This window comes from Hippocampus comes, unplaced genomic scaffold (genome assembly GCF_001891065.2).
Source record: "Hippocampus comes isolate QL1 unplaced genomic scaffold, H_comes_QL1_v1.1 scaffold186, whole genome shotgun sequence".
NCBI classification, from domain to species: Eukaryota; Metazoa; Chordata; class Actinopteri; order Syngnathiformes; family Syngnathidae; genus Hippocampus; species Hippocampus comes.
Window position 1 is genome coordinate 24858 of NW_017806236.1, and position 27289 is coordinate 52146.

General features: G+C 41.4%; 1 protein-coding gene across 5 annotated transcripts; it reads right to left on the minus strand.

Moving 5' to 3' along the window:
- Positions 1-26945, minus strand: myrf (myelin regulatory factor). Of its 5 annotated transcripts, none has more exons than XM_019857266.1 (27): positions 26411-26945; positions 15132-15222; positions 14715-14999; positions 13643-13704; positions 12546-12768; positions 11830-11930; positions 11504-11618; positions 10649-10844; positions 10480-10556; positions 8718-8828; positions 8535-8640; positions 7346-7546; positions 7101-7209; positions 6854-6963; positions 6485-6645; positions 6325-6397; positions 6159-6241; positions 5380-5448; positions 5171-5257; positions 4942-5009; positions 4523-4597; positions 3773-4003; positions 3548-3641; positions 3389-3451; positions 2404-2509; positions 2230-2304; positions 1-1725 (listed from the first exon to the last, which is right to left on the minus strand). In XM_019857266.1, the coding sequence occupies exons 1-27, from the start codon at positions 26454-26456 to the stop codon at positions 1645-1647; spliced, it is 3099 nt and encodes a 1032-aa protein (XP_019712825.1). In that variant the 5' UTR covers positions 26457-26945; the 3' UTR covers positions 1-1644. The 5 variants fall into 5 exon arrangements, with proteins under 5 accessions (XP_019712825.1, XP_019712824.1, XP_019712828.1 ...); XM_019857265.1 differs by having other exon boundaries at positions 10480-10565; XM_019857269.1 differs by having other exon boundaries at positions 8550-8640; positions 26411-26944.
- Positions 26946-27289: the final 344 nt, after the last annotated feature.

The following is a 27289-nucleotide window of genomic DNA, read 5'->3' on the forward strand; positions in this document are numbered from 1 at the left end:
TTCTGTCGCCACAAATCATATATTTATTTGCGTTTACAGTATTACAGCATATTCTTGAGATAAACACCTCAAGAAAAGCGATGACAATTGGGCTCAATGTTATGTTAGCGTATTCAAGTTAGTGTTATGGTATATTGACTTCACATGTGGAAATGGACATTAATTTTTCATCATCATTCCAGTTAAGAAAATAGCTAAAAGTTGAACTACTATAAAGACTGCAACAAAAGCATGGATTTAAAAAACTATATGATAGCATAAAAATGAGCATCAGTGTTTAAACACAATGCTTTCACACAGTTACATGCAATGTATTTCTACTGGAGTATCTAAAACAGATGGACAAAGTGAGAGCAGTTCATTATTTATATACAGTGTATAATACACAGTGTGAAAAGTGCGACAGTGGTTTCTTTTATGCTATTGCTGGTCCATTATAAATAAGCAAGAGTACTACACAATACATAAGTAACGGAAGAGTTGCTCTGAGTATTCATGTTATGGTAAAAAACATTTGTTTTCTCTGATGGCTGTTTTTCCTGTAAGATATTGAATTGGTCAAAAAGCTGTGTGGACAATGAATTTGAAAAACAAGAGCACAACATTTGAGAACAAGACAATAGTATTTCAAAATCAGAAAACATATCACACATATTAAAATTGCTACAAGACGGTGCAGATTATTAATGTGAGGAAAATGTTTCAAACTGTGATGTTACTGTATATTCAATTCTGGAGTGTGAAACACAACTCCCTTGCAGTTTTAGAATCACTGCTGAAAACGAGGCAATTGATATTTTTGAGGGAACGATTGGAAAAGCAACTTTGTTGCGCTTTACCAGCATAAGCAAAATTCAGTGTGAGCTATTCCAGTGTTTTCTTGTGAAATATTGTCAGTGTTGGACATATTATATTATAATCCTCTCTGGCGTTTCCAGTTACTAGCCATTTATTCATCCAGTCTTATCATTTGTAATTTTGAGGAAATGACCATGATTAGGTCCATTCAACACAACACACAAGAGTAACCATATTTTTTGCAGCAATGCATACATAAGATAAGCGGTTTTATGTAGGATTCCGATCTTTTCAATATTCCATTAAGAGTAACGTTTCTTCTTCTGAATGTGCAGTATTTTCACAAATTGTGCCAAAAGAGGCGAAGGAAGTAGCAGTGTGGACTATTTGAGGTAAAATGCCGTCTGCAGCCAGACATAGCTGAACCATTAAACTCCCCGGTGTATGAAGGAAAGTATTCATGTTTTGAGGTGACGGTAGTTTCAGTGTACATAAAATCAACAGTACAATGTCATCCAGAGTAGTCTGGTGCACAGTACGATGTGTTTGTGATGGGTAATTGCATTTCACAAGCATCATTTGACTGTGGCCATGAACTGTGATGCAACACAGTTGTCAGTTGATCGCAAACATTTCGAGACACAAACAACAGCTGATGACAGCACAAAGAGATGTCGATACAAGCCAGACAACATCAAGTGCAGTGATATATAATTTTGCGTAACTTCCTTTGAAAATAATGTACAATAATAAGACAAAATACACATTAAAATACACATCAACCCCACGGGTGGATGTGGCTCGCTATAAGGCACGAAGGAGGTGGGCAGACGTCTTTCCCACAACTCACACGCAACTGTTTTCAATGACAAAGTGGTAATCAGAAAAGGAGGACCTTTCTCTCTCAGTGGCACAACTCATTCCATCCTGTGGAAAAAAAAAATACAGAAATGACAAAAAGGGCATTTAATTTACTCTTAAATGCCACTTAATCAGAATCATAATAACAACAACAACAATAAAAAATAATAGAAATAATAATAATAAATAATTATAATAATACAGTGATCCCTCGCTTATCGCCGTTAATGGATACCAGAACCCCCCGCGAAAGAGGAAAATTCGCGAAGTAGGTACCCCCCCGTAGAGGTATATGTACATGTATATGAGTATATATATAATATTTATAAGGCCAAATTTAATGGTATAATACAGTAAACATAAACATGTAGTACTGTATATGTTGCTCTATGTGACTCGCTGTTGTTTTGCTGACTTTTGCTGCTCCTCGCGGACCTTTTGCGGCATTTTCGCAATTTTATTTATTCATTTATTTTTATGAATATCTTTGAAAAATCCATGATGCACTGAAATCGCGATAAGTGAACTGCCAAGTAGCGAGGGATCACTCTAATAATAAAGCATACTCACAGACGAGGAGACGCGAAAGTGATAAGCGATGTCCTGGAAGGACAGTAGAGGCAGTGACCACAAGTGATGGGTGCCCTTGAAGAGGAACGTTAACAATCAACCAACCAACCAGAAGGAAAATTGACTTGAACTAATGTGCGTTTTGAATTCATGATCAAAAGCAACATGTTTTACCCATGTGGATGTTCTTTGTCCACTGTACAGCTCGGTCTCAGTGTGATTTGGACATAGACGTCCTTTGGTGGCTTGACATTGTTGGACCCACACGCTGTCTGTGGACCTGAAATCAATCAAATGGCTTCAAGATATCCCTGTACATGTATGTGGTCGTCATTATTTCTTCAACTTATCAATGTATTTTGAATATATTGTTATTTCTCCTTCGTTCATGGCGGTTTTGTTCACTATTGCTACTTGAAAATGAATGCCCCATTGTTGCCATGCATGCTAGTTAACATAATATCGTTTCTTTGTTAGCATCTTTACAAAGATCTCCTTTCAGTTTGCGGCAGCTGATGACCGACTCCGTTTTAGCAACACCGGCTTCCCTGTTTTCATACTGCAGCCAATAAAGAGAGCCACACAGTTACAGTGTGAGTTCGTGTAGGTCAGTGGTTCTCGTACGCGCAAGTTCGTACCACTCGTGCTACGATGTAGCCCTCTAGTGATTTGCGACGGAATCGCTGCTCTAGAGTACAGCTCAGTTGTATTTAACTTGAACAATACATTTTCATTTTGTCTTTAATGATCGTTTCTTTTTAAACTGAATTTTGACATTTTGAGTATATTTTGTTGTATGATACATTTTCATTGAGTCATTATTCAAGCCCAGTTTGATTTTTAATGTCCTTATTTTATAAGTGTTCCTGTTGAAGCTTACAATAATATTAAATGTTTTTTCTCTTTAGTTTTTTTTTTTTTTTAACAAAACCTCTGTCTCGTTTTTGATGAACACTTAGGCCTACTATGCTACTGCATTTTAATGTTGGTCATGATGGTCGAATTTGAAGAACCAAGTATTTTTTTCTGCTGTAGGTAATAGCAATTGATGTGGGTTACTAATTAGGCTGGTAATTAAAGAAGTCCAAATAAATGCAATTTCTTTCAGAAAAGACATTTTTGTAGCCATGTAAGCATTGGGATGTATTCAAATACTCACATCATGTGCAAAGTAAGTTGTGATAATGAAGAATTTGAGTTTCCATGGAGGGATATTGTATAACTACGGGAAACAGGAAAAAAATAGCATGAGGTTTGCATTCAAAGTTTGGAAACACCTTAGGAAATTAAAAAAAAAAAAAAAGTTAATGTTACACACCTGCAACTGTTGGGGGTTTTACAAGATTGTGTTGTAATTTCCTGCTCCATCTCCACTATATGCAGACCAGTCAGAGATGGAGTTGATCTTCCTTCTGGGAAAATAAGAGCAGTAATGAGATGTATCGTATGTAGGCTGGGAATGTTAATTACAGACACACATGTTGCTTCACTGTTTGCGTGGTACGCTTGTGAATACAGACATGTTCATGAATTATGAATTTACCCTTTAAATATACACTGCGCTGTCTGCGTGGCGTTGGCTGCTGTCCACCGGGGAGACGGTTGGCGGCTCCCACTCCGTCCAGGTCTGTCGACGCAGGCTTTTTGGACTTGGACAGGTAGAGCGGAGCGGACGTGTGACTCAGCCGGTTTCTGTTGCGTCCGTCCTTGTCCATTATTCTAGACTTGGCCTTCTTATTAATGGTGCCTGGTGTGGGAACCAAGTTGTCTGGAGCTACACAACACAGATCATGACTTGTTCAACTTAATTATTTCAAAAACAAATCATTAGTTTTAGAAGTAAAATATTATTTATTAACTCTACACTGTTATGAAACACAAACATACTCACTCGACTTTTGATTGTCACTGTCGGAGAGGTATACAGTAATTAGTTACAATAATTATTATGGTTGTAGTGTTCCATCCAGCTTGAACAACACCCATAATTTGGTTTACTCATGTTTGGTTCCAGCAATTAACTAAATTGTATGGCGCAGTTCAAACTGCAACCTATAACCACAATAACTAATATATTATTAAAATAATTAGCACAATTAAAAAACACAATAGGTGTATTTGTAAAATGACGTGTGACTTTCAAACAAGCTCGACGAAGGCAATTTTTTTTTTTTTGGGGGGGGGGAGTGGTGGGATTTAATCTCATTTAGGTGTAGGTGTACATAATTATGTGATCAGTGAGTGTTTATCGTAGTCTTGGTGGAATTTTTGGAGAGTAGCTGACAGTACTTACCTGTGGCAGATTGGTTGTTCGTTAACGTCAGAATGGTCGATGATTGGTTGCTCAAGGCTGTGGTTGAACAGCAAGCTGTCAGTGAAGTAAATTGTTCACATGTAAGTGAAGGAAAAGTAACTCCAAAGCACTGTTATGTATCCATCTCCTATATTGTTTATCCTTATTAGGGTCAGAGCTGCGCTGTATATACATAAACAACCATTCATCATGACATCCCGACTAATGGACAATTTAGAGTCTTCAATGAACCTTCCATGCATGTTTTTGGAATGTGGGCGACCCAGAGAAGGCCCATGCAAACATGGAAAGACCATGCAAATTCGACACGAAATGAAAACCCTAACCTCTGAACTATGAAGTGGATATGCTAACCAGCGGCACATGACTTTTCTGAAACTTCCAAGAATTAGTTTTACCTGGTGCAGGCGGCGTGGAAAGTGGAACAAATAGACTCTTGCGTGAGGATCCCAATGCAGATTTTGACCTGCACCAATCGCATTGTATACATGTAGCACACATTAAAACACAGTTGGGTTCATAATGGAAATTTCCTTTTAGACAGGATTGGACAGATCATGCAGATCAGATTGAAAGAAAGGATCAGGAAGTCAAAAGCTTAGCAGGAAAGGGATGAATATCTCGTACCATGAACATGCAGGTGGACAGAAAGTGACAGTGGCAGTCAAGATGGGCATCCAAGAGACGTAGAGAGCACAAGGGTAGGAAACAAAGCTACAGCAGAAGGCAACGGACCACAAAGAGAGACAGATTAAAGAAAAAAATTAAAGATGAAAGAAGGTGTGGGAAAAGTACATTTTCACTGGTATGGTATGCTTTGGAAACAAATGACATACCCGTCTTTGTCTGCGGCATCTCCTCTATGATGAAGAGTCAGGACATAAAGGATGGACATGGATATGACACTGGGGGTGGGAGAGAAATCTATGTAAATAAATATTTTTCTTTTTCCTATCATGACTGACAGTATTTTTTCATGCCTGTCCACAGGAATGTGTGTGTTTTTCAAGTTCGTGAAAAAATTCATTCGAAGGCTGTAATGTGCACGCCAAAGCAAGAAGTGCTGTTACATCCCACGGGCACATTGTACATAGCAATGTTAAAAGAAAAACATAAGCATCCAAAAAAATGCCTTTTTGGTAGAAAGTAGACACACTTTAGCTCTTCCTGCCTAGAGAGATCAGTTTTTCAAAAGCCGTAATACATCCATCCATTTTCTGATCCGCTTTATCCTCACAAGGGGCGAGGGGCATGCCGAAGCCTATCCCAGCTGTCTTCGGGCAGTAGGCTGGGGACACCCTGAACCGGTTGCCAGCCAATCGCAGGGCACACAGAGACAAACAACCATCCACGCTCACACTCACACCTAGGGACAGTTTGAAGTGATCAATCAGCCTGCCATGCATGTTTTTGGAATGTGGGAAGAAACCGGAGTACCCGGAGAAAATCCACACAGGCACGGGGAGAACATGCAAACTCTACACAGGAAGGCCAGAGCTGGAATCGAACCCGGTACCTCTGAACCGTGAGGTCGACATGCTCACCACTGGCCCACCTGGCCGCCCCACCGCGATACACACAAAACATGAATATGGAAACATTGTCTCAGTCTAACCTGAAGGCCATGACAATGACGAGGGCCAGGATGCTCCCCTGCATGAACTTATGACTGATACAGCCTTGATCTGGAATTGGACTCTGTATATATAATTTAAAAAAAAATCAGATCAAATACAAACATCTTGCTGCTAATACTATATCGTGTTTGTATCCCAGCAGACCTTGCTCCCAGGTTTGACAGTCTTCTTCTTCAGGGGTCCACTTCCTGTCCTGCTAAAGTAGCTTCCTGATTGGCTGCAAATAAAATGACAACACATGATAAGTTGTTACGTCATTAAAAAGAAGGCCGTGCTCCTGCGCGCATCATCATCGCATTCTCACCTGACCGTGCCTCCACTCACGGTGCTCTTCATGCTGTCCAGGCGTCGCAGCTTGGCCAGTTTGCGGCTCCAGCGCTCCAGTTCATCTATTCGGGTCTCGAGGTTGTCTGTCAGCTTGCACAGCTCCTTCACGGCTCCCACGTTTTCCATGAAGATGCGCTCCTTTGCAGGGCGGAAATGAGAAACAGAGCCTTATCAGTGTCTAACGAAGAAATACAAGTATCCATGCAGAAATGGTTTCCTCGGGTACATGAGGGTTCAGTAACTTGCCCAAGGACATCTGCGTCAATGAACGCACTTGTATTTTTAAGCCAGTTAGATTTAAAAAAAATACTGGAGGTTAAAACAAATAAGCTGATGTTGTTGTTACCTTGTTGACAACTAAAAGGTTTGGAATGGTTTCCCCGTTGGCGCACACGACATCGCCCCCCTCCTTGACAGCTTCAGGCAATATTTGTTGGACCTCTTGAGCAATTACTCCTGGAGGAGAACATATTGGTATCGTATCAAAGCAAAAGACACACATCCAACACCCGTGAAGCACAAAAGCACTTATTAGGATCGTCAACGTGAAGCACAGAAAGTGATGAAATGAGATGAGTTACGATGTTGGTTACCGGTCTCTGCAGTGTTCTCTATGCCGACGGTGGCAGCAAACTCAGGCTTGTATTGATAATGGACCAGTCTCATCTGAGAAATCCGTTTCAAATTGTCTGTGGTGTCCACCTACACGCACACAGAACAACAACAACCAAGCAGATGCAGATGGGATGAAAACACAGATGAGTGGATCAAGGCAGGCGTGACTCATGATGACACGGAAGGAATCGCAAAGAAAGCGCGCACACGCAAACATCCTGACCTCTTGAACATTCTCTTTGGCCCGGATGTCCGACGGATGCACAAGGGAGCCCATGACCTTGACATTGCCGTGGACAACAAGGGCCTCGTCGGGACGGTCGGTGTTGATGCCGACTCTCCCGTGATGGTAGACCGAGTCGGGTACCTGGCCTCGCTGCCAGAGCACATCCGAGTCACTTTCAAACTGGCCTGGGTTGGATGCCTGTGACCGACAGATGTGGGAGAGGTGCAAAGAAGCTCTTGTTGTTTTAAGCAACGGGCTAAAACGGGCCAAATAGATGCGATGGACAAAAGTATTGGGACACGTTTCAGTGAATTCTTGAAAAAGAAATGCTGATTTGAAAGTAAACCAAATTGGGTGAAACACCTATATGAGGAACACCTATTTTTAGCCACTGTTTTGAGGGGTTGACCCAGCACATTGAGTGAACATTGTGATCCAACAAGGGGTAAAATCTACCCATACTACAGCGTTAAAGCTACCAAGGGTTACTAGGTTATCAGTACAGCTTTGGTGAAATACAATACTAATTTTACTACCATTTTCTATGAAGAAGAAAAAGCATCTTTCCCCTGTCATGGGTCACCACAGGAAGTCACTCGCATGACATGTTTGACACAGTTTTTACAGCAGATGCCCCTGGTCACGATCCATGAATGGGTCGTGACCAGGATTCGAGCCTGCCCAAATCCAATCTTCAACCCAATCTGCTGGCTCAAAATAAGTAACCCAACCTTGGCTAAAAGTATCCCAATCTGCAAGTGGGTGAGGAAAACAACCAAGCATTTTTGTGTCTATACATTCCTGGCATAGACAGATGAAGAAATATTCATGATAGCTATTAAATGTTCGAATAATTTCCAGACCAACTTAGTAAAATTGGATCATGTTCCCACATTCATGTAGCACGGCACAGATTTTTGGAAATCACTGCTGTCTGAATATTTTTGTCCATGTAGTATAACATCACACGAGCATTAAACTAAATGCACATTGGACGAACTTTCTTTCGTTGTTTTTTTTTTTTCAACAATAAATTGCATTCTACAATGACATTACGGATATGGTATCTCAGCCACGCAAAGGAGAGGGGGGAAAAAAAAGGAAAGAAACTATTCAAGAACGGCAAGCGGAGGAAATGAGAAGTCCCATTCACAGATGATAAGATTGCTGTAGGAGGCAGACAGACATGGCTGGACGTTACCCTGACGATGATCCTCTCAGACACATGAGCAGCCACAGTGTAGGTCTGACTGTGGGACTGAGCGTGCAGAGCCACTACCAGCATGAAGTACCTGCAAGGACCAAATAAGCAGCACCGCTTAGATCTCGTGGCGCTCTGGATGTCATGAAACAGAAGCGTGACACACACCTCTGGTCAGGATTTGGTTTGCCTTTCTTCCTCATATTGTTTGCTGTGGTCTCACTGAAGTGGAGCCGACCCACCGTCACTTTTGTGACCTGCTCTGGGGGCAAGGTGACCCTTTGGGGATAGAAAAGTCATGAAGACATCTGACATAATCGAGAGCGTTATTCCCTTCACCAAGGAAGTGAAGTGAGGAGATGTTGTTTGTGAGTAGTTTTGGAGCTACAGTTTTTGATCGAGCAGCCCGAGATTTTATGTGATAGGAAAATAGTGACCCACAGTTCGCTATTCACCTATTTTTGTTTTTTTATGCTATTTTAGAGATGCCCTAAGAAGCCACAAGATGGTGCTAAAGGCCCGGCTAATAGGAAGATAATAAGAGATACAACCCGACAAACATGTTTGTATTTATGTTGTATTGTCTTCACCAAATGTGGATGTTTTTGTTCTGCTGAGCAGCGCTTAAAAAGTGCAAAGGTAACCAATGACAGAGGTCTCATTTTCGATTGACAATTGGGATTTTTACAGGTTGCGAAGACAGAATGCACACACATTTGGTGCATTAAAAAAAAAAAAAAAAAAAAAAAAAAACATCTGAATCCTATCGATAGGCTCCAGCACGTGACGAGCATCGTGAGGATAAGCGGATTCGAAAATGGAAGAATGGATATTAATATAGGCAATTCAAAACATTTTTAGTTGGGTGTAGTTTACATGCCTTTTTTTATGCTTGGCCTGGTCACTTTACTCTGCCATCAACTGGGGTTTGAAATATTTACTTCCGTGTTTGTTCCGATTACGATTGCACAGAGTTGTAAAAACGATCGCAATGATACAAATCTCTCTTTTATGACGTAACAACGAAGAAAAAAATCCTATCTCTGTCAAATCATATCTGTTTTAATCTAACATCTATCCATACATTGTTTATACCCCAGGTCTTCTGAAGCTATAGAGCAATGGTCCCCAAACCCCGGGCCGCGGACCGATACCGTTACCGCGCAGAAACGAATAAAGAGCTTACATTACTTCCATTTTATTTATTTCGGAATCTGAAAGATGTTTTATTTTGAAAGATTACCGGATTCTCTGTTATATCCGTCTACAGATGTCACTCATGACGCGGGTGAGGGCGGTGCTTCTTGGTCACGTGATATGTTACCGCTAAAATGAAATCCAGGGCTAGTAAAATGAGTAAACAAACAAACGTATTTGGGAAGGAGTAAAGGCCCAGCCAGGAGACAGAAGAGGGGCCTACGACTTTCAAGAAAAAGGCGGCTACGTTTTATAGACAGTAGCAGGAGTCCTCCTTAAAACACGGATTTATCTCAACGGGAGATTCCCACGCACCAAGCCCACTTTGCATAATATGAGGCGATGGTGAGTCGTATTTTTCATGCACATATTTGCGGTGTATCTTATTTTGAAGGCACGTTTAAACATTACCATAGCGACCAGAGAATTTTGTGTCCAGATAGGATGTTCCTCATGTCATTATTCGTGTTTTTTATTATGTTTCGAAAATACCCAGCAAAAAAGCTTGGGGACCGCTGCTATGGAGAATAAACAAATATTCACACCTGCAGTCGCACCCAATGACAATTTAGAGTGTCCAGTGATCCGACCATGCATGTTTTTGGAATGTGTGAGGTAGATGTGCTCACCACTGGCAACCAAGCTGCCCTTAAGTCTCAAATAGAAATCCTTATTGAAAACATGTGTTCAGATGCTTTTTTTTTTTCTTTTTAGTGTCAACCCCAAGACTTACAAAACTGGCTTGAAAGGCCTCTTGCTTCGATCTGACTGCGACTGCTCCACGCTGATGGATTGGTTCATGGCCTCGACCTTGCAATCCAGAGAAAGAAAAACAACACCCTAAATAAATATGCGTTGAGGCCCCTTTTGACGGGATGGCATCCATCACTACAGGCCCTCACTTTCACTCCGTTCAGTTTGAGATAGAAACAGTCGATGGGCTGAAGGCCTTCGCTTGTCTTGACGTATTTGGGATCTCCCAGCATCCCCACATACACGGTCACCTGGAAGTGGTTCTTCTTCTGGCACACAAAAGCATCGTCGGACAAGGAGAAGTTGAAGCCTTTGTCGGCATCGACTCGGTAGGTTGGCATCGGACTAAAGACATGATGACATTGGAGGGAAGTGTGAAAAAAATGATGGATCATAGAGATTGGACATTTTCATTAACAGTGGAAATATTCATTCATTTCCAGTCATGACAGCATCAAGTCATTCATTGACTATGCTGCGTATCCTTGCTAAGGTCCCACCTGACTTTGAGTGAAAGGTGGACTCCACCCTGGTCTGGTCGCCAACCTAGACAATTTTTTTAAAATCATTCTGCCCTATTCAAAATCCAAACAAAAACAAACTGGTATGTTGGACCTTAAAGGGTTCCACACATTTCTTAAGTACATACAACATCCTTTTCATGTGCTGACGTCCACTACAGAAAAGGTCTGATGAGCTCATTTCTACTCATTACTCTCGCTTTCCACCATTGCAAAAGCACTCGTGTGTCAGTGTACGTGTGCGCTAATTTCTTCCTTCTCTTTCCTCCTCCCGCCTCACGATGTCTTTCTTAATCGAAACCCTGCGCTGGAGCACTCCCCCACACGGCTCACCTCTGAGGAATTTATAGACCTCTGTGGCTCAACATTGCCAATTCTGTGGTTGAATTATCTTTTCAAACAATTATACTCCTTTCCATTTTTGGCTTCGTTCTGAATCCCCCCGCCCCAAAATAAAGATGTGCCAAAATAAATTCCACTCACAGCTCTTTGCAGTTTGCATCGTAAAGTGCCGTCCACTTGTTCTGCTGGTGAGGTTGCCACTTGATGCACTGATAGTTTGGATCCATGTATCCATTGTCGGCATCCTGCATCAAACCTGAAATAAATCCATATGACATGATATCAGAATGATGGCGAGAACACATCAAACCACCAGAATGTCAAAACGTGTATTTTTCGTTAAAAAGAAAGAGTGGGTGAGGTAGAAGAGGTGGGTGAGGGAAAAAAGAAAGATGCCTCTCTACCTGGTTCTTGTTTGATGATACCTGTGAGGATTTTGTGAGGAAAAAAGAAAGATGCCTCCCTACCTGGTTCTTGTTTGATGATACCTGTGAGGATTTGGGAATTGAGAGTGCTGTTGGGTGAGTCAGAATGCTTCCTCTTTTTGGCCTGGTGAACAGGAATTCCTCTGTTGAAACAAAAATGAAATCCAATCATTCCATCTGTACAGTATGTGAACAATCGGCGCGCACAAAGTACATTTAAGAGGAGCTGCAAGGAGATGTCCACTTGCAGATGATGTTAAGTTAGCCGCTGAGAAATTGGCACTTGGAGACCGCCTTCCAGACCCGATTGTGCGTCCGTGTGTGACAACCCCCTCAAGCCCAACCCACCCGTAGTTGTGGCACGGTCAGCGGGGTGCTTTTAAAAATAGATTAAGGATAATAATTACAGTAATTTGTTCATTTAATTGATTGCTACAATCATTCACGGGGATCAGTGCATGCTGTTTCATGTTTAGGCATGAAAATGATTTCATCCACCATACACGTCCGCGGGGCTCAGAATCTGTCAGCCTGCACCTCACCTAAATCCACCTGCGCCACAACTTAGACATGCTTTCGTCTGGTCTACTTTCTGTCACCAAGGAGGCGAGGCGTGCAGTCGAAAATGCCTTCAGTCCACTGAAATGCCCTTAAAGGTTCTGCGACTTGTGTCCAATTCCCAAACACGGTAAACTCGACTTGCCACGCCGTGAACATGAAGATGCGCCAGTGTTTACTTTGAGCGCGTCATCACTTACTCCTGTGCCTGCGGATGCTGCAGTAGCTGGTGAAGCATCTGTGTCTGCTGCAGGTCTCCACCTGCACTTGTGGCTGGACCGATGGGATACTGTGATATTATGGGCTCGGGCTTCAGGTACATGTCCCGGTGCATGCTTGAATAGTGGCCGTGAGGCGGAAGGGGTGGAGTCGGAGTCATGTGACACATGTTTTCAGGTGTCATGGTCCTAATCATGTGTGGATCTGAAAGAGACAGTGGCAGTCATGAATAAGAAATGACCTTTTCTCCTCAAAATAACTTGATTCACCAAAAATGTGTCCTACTTTCTAACAACCACTGTTAACGTTTTGTAAGGCAATCATTGAAATGTCAGCGAACTTCCAAAATTACTTCTGTTATTTTTAAATTGTTATATGGATATTCTGCTATCGTCAGTCCCATTGACTGGGAGAAAGTACATGTTTTTCTCCATATAAGACTGAGTGAATGTTGCATTGCTTGCACTGGGTCAGTGACTCGGATAACACTTCTTCATACATCGCTTTTCAACAAATATTTAAGAATAATGCAGGTTTCTGGTCAGCAATTAGTACACAGTGACGGACTGATGTTTAGTTTCTATCCATCTGAAAACAATTTATTCTCGGACCACTCGAAGCACTTAAAATTAAAGCAGTAAGTCTTACATTCAGAAAATGTAATGATTCTCTTTTGGATTGAGGTTTGTGGATTAATCAGTAACAGATACAAGCTTTCATTGTATTGAAATATTGACTTGGACGTTGCTAATTGATTCATTTTCTTCTTGTCTTTAAACTTGTTGGAATGGCAGAAAGTGATGAGTAACATTCTATTGATTTAATTGTGACCTCACTGCTGTCTTCTCTTTTAGTGAGAGGCAGAGGGCAGACGGAAAAACATTTCTTGCATTTTTCTGTTTGTTATATGCGATTGTCGCATGCCTTCGGAAAATGTTTCACTTCATTTAGGAGGAAAGCGAACACACTGTTATTCGTTCATTTTTCTGACAGTTTTTGTCCCTATTTGCACAATACGACAATCTCGTACCAACCAGCAACAAATTCATAGTGTGTTCAGCATACAGTAGTTACTCACCATTCACCTGTTGAGGTGAGTACGGCTCTGAGCTTGAGTCTGGTGGGGACTCAGGAAGACTTCTAAAATAAACAGATGGTGAATGAAAAGATTAATCCCCCCCTAAAAAAAGATTATCTCCATTTTTAAGTGTTCCTTCAGAATAATTTATTTTACATACATTGTGGGTTCCTTTGTTTAATTTTACTTTGAGGCAGTTATTGCAACTTTCCTAATGAAATCAATGGACAATATTAGTGTGCATCTGGTTTCACATACGCACACACACAAAAAAAAACATCTTTGACTTTCTTGTCAAGACAAGTGTCTTCTTCTTGCCTCCATCCATCCACAGCGGGAGAGGCGGGGGGGGGGGGGGTTGGGGTTTCCCACTTATAATAGTAGTTCCCCCCCATTTATGTAACTAAATTATTGGTTAATTGACTAACCAATAGTTTATTGGATGCCATTAATTCATTCCAGCCTTCTGCTAAAAAAAAAAAAAAAGTAGAAATGTGTATATTCGTGAGAAAAAATAGCACGCCATAATATGGTACTATATAAAAACCTACAGTAATGACACAATGGAAGAGAACAGAAAAGGCTGAAACAGTTTTTGTCAGGCTGCATCAGTTGAATGGCCATTGCGCTGCTCTTTCTGGTGTGCCCACGTTGGCCACTTGGGTCAGTATAAGACAGAGAAATTGGACTACTCTCAACTCATCAGTATGGTACTAATATAAGTCATTCTTTTCAGTGGATGAAGACTATGAATGTGAGTCCTGTTATATTTTCTGACTACATGTGTTGCTGCACCATTTGTGTTCAATCCATTGCTTCGAGGGAAATGGAACCACAAAATTTGCGTTAGCATTAGGCTCGTGGACTGAGAGGAGACAATGTGGTTGTTTTAAACACACATAGTGTCATTCTCTTTGTTTTATGTTTAGTTTGGCAGTAAACATCAACAAAGAGCAGCAATCAAGCCTCTTTTTTGAAGAATTATTTATGACCTGGCCCATCAGTCTATTGGGGGGAAAAAAAGTACCCTTAAGCACAAAATTTAGCTAACCCTGATCTACAGAGCACTCACCCAGGGGCGTAGTGACCTCTGTGCTCGGGTTTGACGTGTGGCTGCTGGTGCTGCTGGTGTTGTTGGTGCTGCTGATGCTGACCCAGGCAGGGGTAGCTGTGCCGCAGGCTCAGGGAAGGACCCGGAGGGTACGCGTTCGGACAGTTCAGGGGTCCGGAGGGAGGGGCTCCCTGGCGGAGGGGAATTGGAGGGCTCACGCCGCACACCAATCCCCCAGAGGAGGACACTCCTGCCTGGGGAGATGAGTAATTTGGTCCCGGGGTGCTGTGGACCTCTGAGAAACAGCTGGGAGACCGAAGAGGAAAAAGGAGGGGATTAGCCTTATCGGAGAAAACAAATTCCTTTGTAACGACATGAACCGCATGGGCAGTTTGTGTTGTTTTGACGTAGCCTGGTTGGCGTGTAGGCCCTACTGACATGTCAGTGCTATCGTCCTCCTTGCTGATGTACTCTTCCAGGATACTGGTGTCGATGTTGGCTGTATCCAGAGTACTGGTAATATCATGGCCTGGGGTAAAAGGGGAGAGGGTCAGAGAGTGGAGATTGAGAGCATCTGGGAATTAACAACAGTCATCTTTCAGCAACTCCGCACACTGCCACATGGACTCCGGGAATAAGACAATCTCACTATGTGTCGTAATGACCAGTTTGGAGCTTTTCCTCCTTATCGCAACCAGATTAGATGGCATTTTCCTTGTACTGTATTTCAGAAAGGATAAACACGTACGAGGAAGTGTCTGATTTGCTTACCCGGAATGTGTGGTTCCTTTCTGTCTAAATATGTTAGTAGTTTACATTGGTACATACATGAAGTGGGAACCTGCCCGCTCCAATAACGGTTTATGTTGTTGTGACAAAACTACTCTTGTGTCCGATTTTATGGACTGAAAACCGTCCTCCATCGTGGGTTCTGGGTTATTTTATTTTTTTTTTTGGTACATTTTATATAAGTGTCTTTTGTTCTGCCTCGCATTTATTTTGGGTGTAAAACTATGTACTATGACAGTGTATGCATTTTAAAGCAGAAGAGTGAAAACAGGAAGTATTTCAAGCTCAGAGTAGTACACGATTATTGAATGTGAATATTCAATCCTGCTTTTTACGCCTACAGAACACCACACCAGTGGGTTCATTTTCCACTTTGCATCGTTGGGCATGATTATTGATGTAAATTGTATATTGATGACAAGACCAATCGCAGTTCACCTGTTTTCTGACAAGTAAAGCAAGATCTTATTCATATACTGTATTTACAAAAAGTATTTGTACAAAGAGCAATTTAGTTTAACTGAGAGTTCTATCTGTGTGCGTGCATGTGTGCGCGTTTGTGTTGGGGGAGTCAAAAAAGCGGGAAAGGACCTGTTAAACACAGCATGGACAGACAACCTGAAGTGCATTTTTTTGTTTTTGTTATACATTCCTTGAGAGATTAAGCAGTTTGTTGGGAGAAATTGCTGAGAATTATTATCATCAAAGATGCATATTGACCACCTTTTATCCGCTGATAATGCAGTTCTTCAATTAGGAAAAAAAAAATGTCTCCATAAAAGTAATAATTCAACTGGTCGGATCAAACCACCACATAAAGTGCGCAAGGTACGAACCAGACCACATTTCCTTAACCAGATTAGGGTCCCTCTGAATTTTATTGTGTCACATCAATCTTCACATTGCAATGTCAGGTCCTCTGCAACCTTTACCATGTTTACACTCTGTTCACTGGATTGAAGCAGATGGTAAATGTCTCTTAATGCGTGCCAGTGCAGTGGGAGAAAAGCAGGATGGTTCCCCCTGAAATAAGATCCAGATGTGCACCCCACCCACAACAGCCGTAAATCTAAACTGGCAGGCCTGATAACGAAATGCTACGGGGAGAGGGGAGGCTGGATGGATGGAGGGTGAGGAGAACGGGGGCAAGGAGGACAAGTTATAAGTTGGACATCCCAGGATGGACTGAAAGAAGGTGTGAAGCAGAACTGTAAAGAGAAGATGAAACACGTTATGACGTTACACCACCTTTTTTGTCTAAGTGATGTCAAAGACCTCCGGTCCAGAGTTCAAGCACAAGACCAACAAGCGATTGAAAAATGTCTTCAGGGGTTTCTATTAAGCTACGACACACACATCATGTTGTGAAACAAGAGAATGATGGCGTCATTGGCAAGGTAAAATGATACAAGTTAGTTGATGTGGATTGTGCTCCAAAAGAGAAGTTTTTGCTTCACATTCATCATTGTATTCATTTACTGCAATACCGTCGAAGCATTTTGACTGAAACGCTTCCGCCAACAAAACAAGCAGATCTTTGAAGGAAATGTATCCCTCTCTTCTGACTGACTTTGTCCGCACCAAATAGGGCGTGCTTATGTTTCGTAGGCAGTATAAGTTATATAACTAAAATCTACTTAGCTAATGGAAACCACAGTTGTGTAAATTTTTTTAGGCTAAAGTCAGAGGAAGGCAGATCATTCACTCACTACACTCAAACGGCATCTAAAGCAAAACTTTGAGGATTTTGACCTGAGCATTTGAGCTTCATTGTGAAGGTACAGTCACTCAAAAAAAACCTGTAAAGTGTGAGATTTTTTTTTTTGTAAATACATTCTACATGTTGGATTACGAGTGCTGAAACCACGCCTATCGAGAGAACTATGTAGTAGTTGTATTTCTTTTTTTTTTTTTTTTAAGCAAGTCTAAAACAGTACCGAGTGCACTAAAGCGTGCATTCAGCTATTCCTACAGCCTGGCTGAAAGAAGGTGTGAAGCAGAACTGCAAAGAGAAGATGAAACACGTTATGACGTTACACCACCTTTTTTGTCTAAGTGATGTCAAAGACCTCCGGTCCAGAGTTCAAGCACAAGATCAACAAGCGATTGAAAAATGTCTTCAGGGGTTTCTATTAAGCTACGACACACACATCTTGTTGTGAAACAAGAGAATGATGGCGCCATTGGCAAGGTGAAATGATACAAGGTGGTAAACCGTTAGTTGATGTGGATTGTGCTCTAAAAGAGAAGCTTTTGCTTCACATTCATCATTTTATTCATTTACCGCAATACCGTCGAAGCATTTTGACTTAAACCCTTCCTCCAACAACACAAGCAGACCTCTGATTGACTTTCTCCGCACCAAACAGGGCATGCTTATGTTTCGTAGGCAGTATAAGTTATATAACTAAAATCTACTTAGCTAATGGAAACCACAGTTGTGTAAATTTTTTTAGGCTAAAGTCAGAGGAAGGCAGATCATTCACTCACTACACTCAAACGGCATCTAAAGCAAAACTTTGAGGATTTTGACCTGAGCATTTGAGCTTCATTGTGAAGGTACAGTCACTCAAAAAAAACCTGTAAAGTGTGAGATTTTTTTTTGTAAATACATTCTACATGTTGGATTACGACTGCTGAAACCACGCCTATCGAGAGAACTATGTAGTAGTTGTATTTCTTCTTTTTTTTTTTTTTAAGCAAGTCTAAAACAGTACCGAGTGCACTAAAGCGTGCATTCAGCTATTCCTACAGCCTGGAAATACATGATCCGAAACCATGGCTGCTTTAGAGTGCCTTCCTGTCTGCCTTGAGTGTGTGGATGTCATGAAGACACCTCGTTGTCGCGGCGTGGAAACACTGCTTTAAAGGGCTTCTGCTTCATGATTGGCTTTCAGATAATAAGCCATAATTTTCAGTCTGACACACACGAATGGAACAGCTTCTATCTCCATCATTCAATCAGTGGAGTTTCAAAGATGTGATGGTGTGTGCAAGTTTACTCATATTCAGTCCAGCTGTGTCCAAGAAGAAACAGTGAAATCATTGTTAGACTCACTTCAATACAGACAGCTCTTTCAGAAATTGGTAGTGTGAGTGTGTGTGTGTGTATACGTGTGTGTGTGTGTGTGTGTGTGTGTGTGTGTGTGTGTGTGTGTTATGAAAGCCAGGCTGTCAGCCAAACAATCTAAGATACACACAAATAAAAAGAGTGTGCGTGATGAGATCATAGGCATATATTTAATTTCCCCTCCGCTTTTCATACAATATGCAAAGTACTGTAGAAGCTGTATAAGAGAATTTCCCTGACATCGTATGAATTCGAATTTTACTTGGGGCTTCTTTCCTTGCGTCTGATGACCTGCAGAGGACCTGATGAGGGTGTACTGCAGAGGACCTGATGCGGGTGTACTGCAGAGGACCCGATGCGGGTGTACAAATGAAGGCATTTTTGTCACACGGAGCAGTGCGCATGGAAGGGGATACAAAGACGTAATCAATCACCGCAATTGCATGGTAGGGTCCAAATCTCTACCTTCAGGCTAATTCACACCTTATATTGATTAACCTTTTCATGCGGGCCAATTTTATGAGCAGAATTAGAGGCGTGCTAATAGATAACAAGCAGCTGGCCACAAATGGGCCTCGGGACATAATTTTGACAGTTCTGCTTTCGTAGTTCTACAGAATACTGTAATCGTGTTCCAGCAAAGGAAAAATCGCCATGCATGCACATGGGTTTTAATACTTTGAGACTTTCACTGTTACAAAGTCGATTTCTATTCAGTCCACACACACACACATTCTCACTCTTATGGATGCTCCATGACAGAAGTCAGTGCAAACTTTGTCAACAGCAATAAAAAGTCTTTCTGGGTCATGCCATTTAAGAGATTGCTACTTTGTCAGAATGAGACACACAGCAGACCATTCCCCCCCCCCCCCCCGGTACAATATTAACTCGCCAGAGATAACTATTTATACTTTTTTTCAGGGACAAGTAGAGTATGCACAGGTATGTTCCCAACCTGTGAAAGTCAACTATCAAGTCAAGGGCACGGTCCCAAAGAGAAGCCATTATGTATTGTTTAAAGTGTAATTCTAATCACCTTCCACGAGTCTAATAATATGGCTTTGTTCAACGATAACAAATTGATTTGCATAAATAATGCAGGTCAACACAAACCAAAACTCTCAATGCAGAAGAACACCAACAGTGGACCAGCAGTTACACAAAAAAAGGTGAGAGGAAAGAAAACTGAGCTATACTACAAAGTTGTTTCTGTCCGAAGCCAAACGATTCTACAGATTTTATACACATGATGGAGAAGAAAAAGCCACTAATTGTGTGGGGGAGCACTAAATCAATCAGAGTACCTGCACGTAGCCAAAGCATGTTGATGTCCTTGAGATGAAAAACCCTTAAAGGAAGACGAGAAGAACAATTCCGCTCTAATTTTCACATGTTTCACTAATGCCACTGGACGACCTTCTCCTGCAGACCCGATAGCCACAGATCAGCTCAACAAGTGTGTATGTGTGAGGCTGAGTGTGCATGTCTATGTGCAAAACATATTGTTGTGTATGTGTGTGCGTGCGTGTGTGAATGGCTTTGGGGGGGTTATAATGAGGATTATTCCCCAGTCATGAGAAAGGGCTGTACCAGGCTACCACACACAGTCCTCGTCACTCATAAGCACTGGTCCCACTGGTGGACCTGGCTCAGGAGATTAGAGGAGTGACGGGGCTGGGAGCGCGACACGCAGCTAGCTTTAAAAGAAAGCAAGGCTAAAAAAAAAAAAAAAAAAAAAAAAAAGTGAAATGAGACGTTGAGTAAAACGAATGGCTGGAGATAGACAAAAGGAGAGAAAAATTAGGTGACCTAATAGAGAGATGCTTAGTTAAGCTAAATTAGGGTAAAAAGATCATGAAGAGATTCAATTCAGAAAATTCCCAAACAGGTGGTTTTATTTATTTATTTTTATTGCAAATTCCTTCACTATAAACGACTTTTTTCCCCCTCTTGACCTCGTCAAAGGAGTTTATGTTTTCATCACTGTTAGTGAGCAGGATTACACAAGAACTAGTAAACAAATGAGGCAGGGGCCAAGGAACAAACATTACATTTTGCTGTAGATTTGGATAAAACTGGAGCTCCAGCAAATGTTTTCCACTTTTACTAACGTCAAATGAGGTGTATGTTTATATTTTCCCTAAATTCTCTGTAAATAATCTGTTAATCTTAAAACATTTTAGATCTGTGTGGGAGGTAGCTTTTTAGTGAGGGTAGAGGGGTGGCAATGTTACTAAAAAGCTCTTATTACATTTTGATTAGGATCCAAATCCTTCCACTCATACAATCCGCCTGCATCGGGGTCAAGTGAGGGCACAACCAAACAGATCCAGCAGATGGACTAAATCGGAACATTGTCTTTCAATTGACAAGTCAGACAGAAATCTGTGGAGCTTTAAACTTGACTTACATACTTCCAATCCAATAACAAATCATTTATAGGGCACAATTCATTTAAAACACACAGGATATAATAATTAAAAAAAAAATTACAGTGCAATAAGACCGAAAAGTCAAAGGTGTGATTGTGTTCACAAACCCTCAAACGTTTGAGGACACACACACACACGCACACGCACACGCACACGCAATCTGGTTGAGAATGACTGCTGGCACTGATGAAGGTAAGGCATGACAATAAAAAGTCATACGTGAGCACCTCACGCCTGGCCGCTCTCAAACAATACATTCCTCTTAAAGTAAATCACCTTCCAAGCTGTAAATCAGAGAAGGCTGGCGGCTGTGTACTGCTTTCAAGCAACATTTCCAAAACGGCCTTCTGGAACTATGATTCACTAGCTTGCTGGGAGTACAAGAGAACTTAATAGGAATTCTGATACATAGACATGAGTAATGAACTGCAATTTTTTTTTTCCAAAGGAATAAAGAGCAAGGCTGTGATGTATGCACCACCCTAGATGTCAGTGCTGCTCAGACACTTAGTCCATCAGTTGGCCTCAACTGAAACACTTTCTGCACCGCAAGAAAGTTGTTGAGTGAATGTGTTTTTGTTTTTTTTTTCTCTAGCAGCGGCCAAGCATTTCATTCAACCATTGGCACATTCATGTTTCTGGGTGGGGAGTTAACGGATGAATGAGGACATGATGCAAGTGTGGCTGATTGTGCTCACTCCATGCTGTCTAACGTAAGCGTCAACATATAAGATGTGATGCTGTCCGTGATCTGTTCAACTGCTTTTTGTTTGGTGGTGTGCTGTGAGATTTTTTTTTTTTCTAATGTCAAAAATGTGCGTTGGCTCAATAAAAGGCAAACACTGACTCCCATCAAAAGAACCACTTGACATAAATAGGGAAGACACGGGATGGCGCTGTTCACAGGTGAAGCAGCCCCGAGTAGTCTGGGTGCTCTTAACATTGCTCTGGGAGCAGGCTAGCATATGTCAAAGAACCAGTCCCATCAGCCATTTTTTAAAATTTTATTTGAAGTCCCAAAACGTACCCACTGAACTACTGCTGTACAACTACATAATCGTAATTCCAATCCGTAATGCAATTTGCCTTGGCTATTCGTGCTTAATATCTCATTTAAAAAACATGTTTCGATATGTTTTTATAAAATACACAAATCCAGTTGGATTGAATTTGGTACAATCTCCCATTTTACTGATTTCAGAACCCTTTGAAAAGTGTGGCCGAAATGCCTCAAATACTGGATCACATGGATTAGCTGGCTGCCCCTGTGATTGACTGGCGAGCAGTATTTCATGTTCTGCCCGAGGTCATCTTGAGCTCCCTGCGACCCTCAACAGGATGAGGTATGGACTCAATAGATCTTGAGCAGAACAAAGGATACGTATGGATTTTCAATTGCCTTGAAAATCACTGTTATGCGCAAATCAGCAGATTCATCTAATGATGGCAGCAAAGACATGGGTCCGTAATTTTATTCAGTCAAACAACAAAAGTGGATTACGACTTTAAAGCGCAAGAAGCAACACATGAATATCAAACCATTAACCTAAGTGCATACTGAAAATCAAAAGTGAATTTCAGCAACGGCGTGGTGTATGTTATTCATAATTTTTTTTCTGCACCCCCGATCTGTAGAAAACAGTCGTGGCTAATGATCGTAACCTGTTCAAAATTTCTAATCGCAAGTCCTGATATGTGCGATCAACACCGAGTTTGGGCAAGCCATGGATGTCCAGATCCTGACTCGAAGGAATTGATAGCTCATGAGGAAGCAAACGCAAGCTCATGCTGTTCCTGGACACAAAAAAAAGGAGCAACTGATTGTGTTGACTTTTTGTAGAACATTGTATTCAAAGTTATTAACCACGTGAAAAATGAAGAAGTTTTCGCAACTGCAAATTACTAGCTAGCAGTTAAGCTAAAAGTTAGCTTAGCCTCTTCCATTTCCTCTACGACTACTAGTACAGTAGGTAGGACTATTTTTTTCTTCTTTGGATTTTTTTCGTAGCTTGTATGCCTTGTGAAACCATGCTCCTTATAAGTCACACTTTGTACTTCGACAGACATCTGGTTTCTAGTAAGGAAGCATTTTTGCCCTCACCAAGTGGAAGGTCTGTCACATTTCCAAAATTGGTTGATATGTTAACAAATAAAATAAAATAAAAAATTGGTGTCTACTCAATTTAACCCATGCAGTACTAGAGTGTCAAGTGGCTTTAATTTAGTTGTGCTTCACATTTTGTGAACATTGAAGCTTTTAAAACACAGCATGTGTTTTATCTCAAAGCATTGTGAGTTACTGCTGGAAATGTCCATGACACCTGACACAAAACCCAAAAGATGACAATATATATTTCAATCAATACTTCAGTTGACTTTGAAGGGATGGTTACTTGAGATGAATCAACACAGCAGCAATAAATGTCACTAAACTTTGTGTGCGCGTGTGTGTGTGAGAGCAACTGTTTATTGTCTAAGTGAGTCAGAGATGAGAAGGTCAAGTTATGGTGGTGGTGGCGGTGTGGTGGGGAAGGGCAGTGGAGATTCGGTTGGCTTTCTCCCAACGGGCGATTCTCTCAGCACTGTGAGTCTGCTCTGTCTCACCTCCTCACCCTGTCTGCTCACTGTTACTCTAATGGAGTCTGCTGAGGAGAAACACGCCAGTCTCACCTCATTGTGTTTTAACAACCACCGGCCGGGGCTATGCCAGGAATGCGAGCTGTGCATTAGTGTGATGTATACATATTTTGGTAATCCTATTAAAACATAGCTTACGAGTGAGATCCATCACGGTGATGGGTGCATGTGTTGTTGGATAATGGCAGCAAAAACAAGAACTGTAAAATCATCTAAAATCTCAAGTCAAATGCTATCTTTCTAACTGACTTTTTTTTTGCAGCATTTGTTACACTACATGATAAAATGTAATATGTTCACATGCAGAAAAATGATCATCTAAAGGGCAGAGAGTCGCCGGCCGTGATGCCCAGGATCGGCCCGGTGATACACCGGCCGTTTGGGAAAATTAACGTTTTTGCCCAAAATTCCCGATGGTACGACGGAAAACCAACATTGAGTCGATTTTTGTGAACAAAAGGTATATGATTTGAACCATCTTTGTCCAAGATTTGAGGCCATCTCTGAGAGCGCTATATTCATCGGCAGCATAACTGTGCTCCGGGCGTAAAAACTGGTGTAACCTTTTGTAGGCTTTTGCAAGCCTCAGTGCTCTTGTTTGTGAATTCGGTTCATTTCTGTGCGTTTCCTTTGACATGCACCTGATGCATTTGACAATTTGGTGGCCGGAAGTAAATAACGTTTTAGGCCTACCGGGACCACTTTTAACTATGGGCACAGGTAGTGTAATGCGATTTTGGTGAGTTTGGAAGTGCAGTCAAACAGATTCTGAGCTTCGCGGACATGTGGTGGCTGTCACCGTATTTCATTCGGAAATAGGAAATATGACAACAGTATGCATTGAACCCTCTGAATCATTGCAGAAAACAACTCATGTAACACACTGCTACTATTTTTTCTACTTCTTCTTCTTATCATTATTATTATCATCTTCATCAGGTGTGGAGGACGGCGAGGGTCGGGGTCACACACACATGGACAAGTATGATCATGGTGGAAGGCAGTCTCCAAGCGCTCACATTACATTTGTGATCTCCCAAGCCAATTTCACATCATTCCCCACATGGAGGTCTGGTTATGAGTCAAGCAAATCAGTGTCTTCTTCCACCACGTCAAGGACTATCAGGGTGCCTCTCATTCGCGCCATTTAAAGGGAATGTGAGGAGCCACGACAAATGTTGGCAAATCAAGTGGGCTGTGTCCACCCTCACAACAGTACAAATGCCCTTTTTTTTTTAAATGTGCCACAATGCACTGGCTTGCACAGGACTACGAAAATACCAAAACTTGATCTCGTCCTCCCTGATGTAAATTTACACCGCGCCTCGTGCCAGACTTTCACTGAGCACGAAAATAGAGCCCCTAGTGTTGCTTGACCAAGACGTAAAAGTAAATAAAAACTTAATGTGTACAAAGTAAAATTACATAAAGGTAATCTGTACTGTAACCCAAGATACAAGGCAAATATAGACCCTTCGGAGAGATGACTCAGAGCAACTTGGTTTGAAACGATGACATCATTATCCAAGCATGAACTTTTCTGACCATTATTTTGTCTTTGTCTTGAAACTGAGCTAAATAAAGAAATAAAAAAGTGATGTCATCACCAGTGAAAACGTTTTTTTTAATGTCTTTGAATCAGGTTGTTTTTTTTTATGACAGAGAATCACATTGTTTTATCATTATATTACATGAATACTTGATTCACACAGTTGAATTCCCTGAGAAAGTTATCAAGGGCTTGCAAGCTCACCATCTTTTATCAATTCATTAGCAGTCCCTCAAAGGCAACATCTGACACAGGCTCAAAGCATCAAAAACAAGCACCTATTTACTTTTCATGGCCAAGCTGACATTTTAGTGCAAGTGAGTGTGGCTCACATGAAGCCAGATAGAGAACATCTCTCTTACTCCCAAAGCAAGAATGTAAACACACTAAATTCCTGTCAAAATGGCACGGAATCTCTGACAGTCCGAGTGGCTGTGGATATAACTTAGCACCACATGTATGCTGTAACAAAGTGTTCAGTATTTGCACAGATGATTATCCACAAAACCGCAAGAGTGTCTGCATGTGCACTTGACTTCTGAGAGACACTTGACATTGATGTCAAATGAGTGAGCTGGGAATTCTGAGACACGCTGTATATCATGGGAGTGTTGTGAATTTGTCAAACAGACGAAACGTCAATATCTTGCCTGTGATGTATTCTGCGACATTTATTATGAGAAAGTGAGTCAAAGTCAACTCTGGTCTGAATTAAAATCAATGAATTCAATGCTGCCATGCTCAACAAAGAAAAAGAAACAAAGCATTTACAAACAGTTCGCCACTGTCATTTTCTTAAACAACTAATTTTAGACTACAATTATTACTTACTGCTTTTTTTAAACATTATTTCATGCAATTAATCCATACTAACCACCTGAAACTTTTTTGCCATTTGCAAAAGGCACCATTTATCATCTCAACTTGAGTTCTAACCTCCAACCCCGCGCGAGTTAAACTTTATCTGCTACCCATCACTATCACTTTTGCTGCTGCACCCTTTAACCCTTCAGCTTGCTTGCATTTTGTTTTGGGGTTTAAAAAAAGGATGGCTATATAGCTGTTACATGTTCATATTAAAGTGAATGAGTGTCGCAAAGAATTTCAAATCCAAACAGGTAGAACGAGTAATGGCGGACTGATTGTGTTTTTACGTCGAAGTTGTGTTGAACTGGGGTTAAAAAAAACAACAACACGAAATTGACAACGCGAACTTTTCAAGAGTGCGGCGACTCACCTTCAAAAAATCTCTGTAAAGCTTCAGTTTCATCTACCACGTCCATCCTAGCGGGTGCCACATAAAAAATCCATTAAATGTCCCCCCTTCTCCGAACCACAGAAATTCGGATGGGGGAAACTTTCACAGTTGCATCACAGTACAGAAAGTCTATTACTGGAAGCAACGTAATGTTGCACTTCAGTCCAGTACTGCACGTAAAGATAGTCTTCTTCACCCTGTTAAGCTGCTCGTGCAGAAACGCAGCCAAAGAAGCTAGTTTCTCCGAAAAAATCCGCAGGTGCTGTGGATAATCATTTTGAAGCGAACCTTTCCTTCAATTCCCACACGCCACCGCAACCATTTCACGATGTGGGGGGGAAAAAGGGGAGAGAAAGGGGGGTCGGTTCATGAATTCGATCAGATGGTGTGCGTAAAAGTTGCGTAAAAGACATCCAAGGCGAGTGAATTTGGTTTCCGTCCTCCTGCCGCTCCCTCTTGGACAGGATGTGAGCGGGGACGAGTGAGGCGTCGGAGGAGAGGAGATGAGGCAGGTGAGGGATGGGCTGCAAATGGGCAGAATCGAAGCACCAGACTTGAAAATTAAACAAATGAATAAACAAATTAAAAAAATAATAATAATTTAGAGTTTTTCTCCGTTGGTTTGGCTAATTTCTTGAAACAGATATTCTGAAAACGAGAAGGTCATTCGGCCGAGCAGTTGTAGAGTTTTGCGCAACAGTACGGCTCATTAGGAAAAGCTCATATCATTCCCATAACTGTTTACACATGCTTCAGATCTGATCCCTTTCTTAGTAGCACCAACATTGCAAAGTTCCTACTCAATTGCTTGGGCGTATTTGCATTCACTGTGCGTTTTTGCCAAAAATAACCTGGATG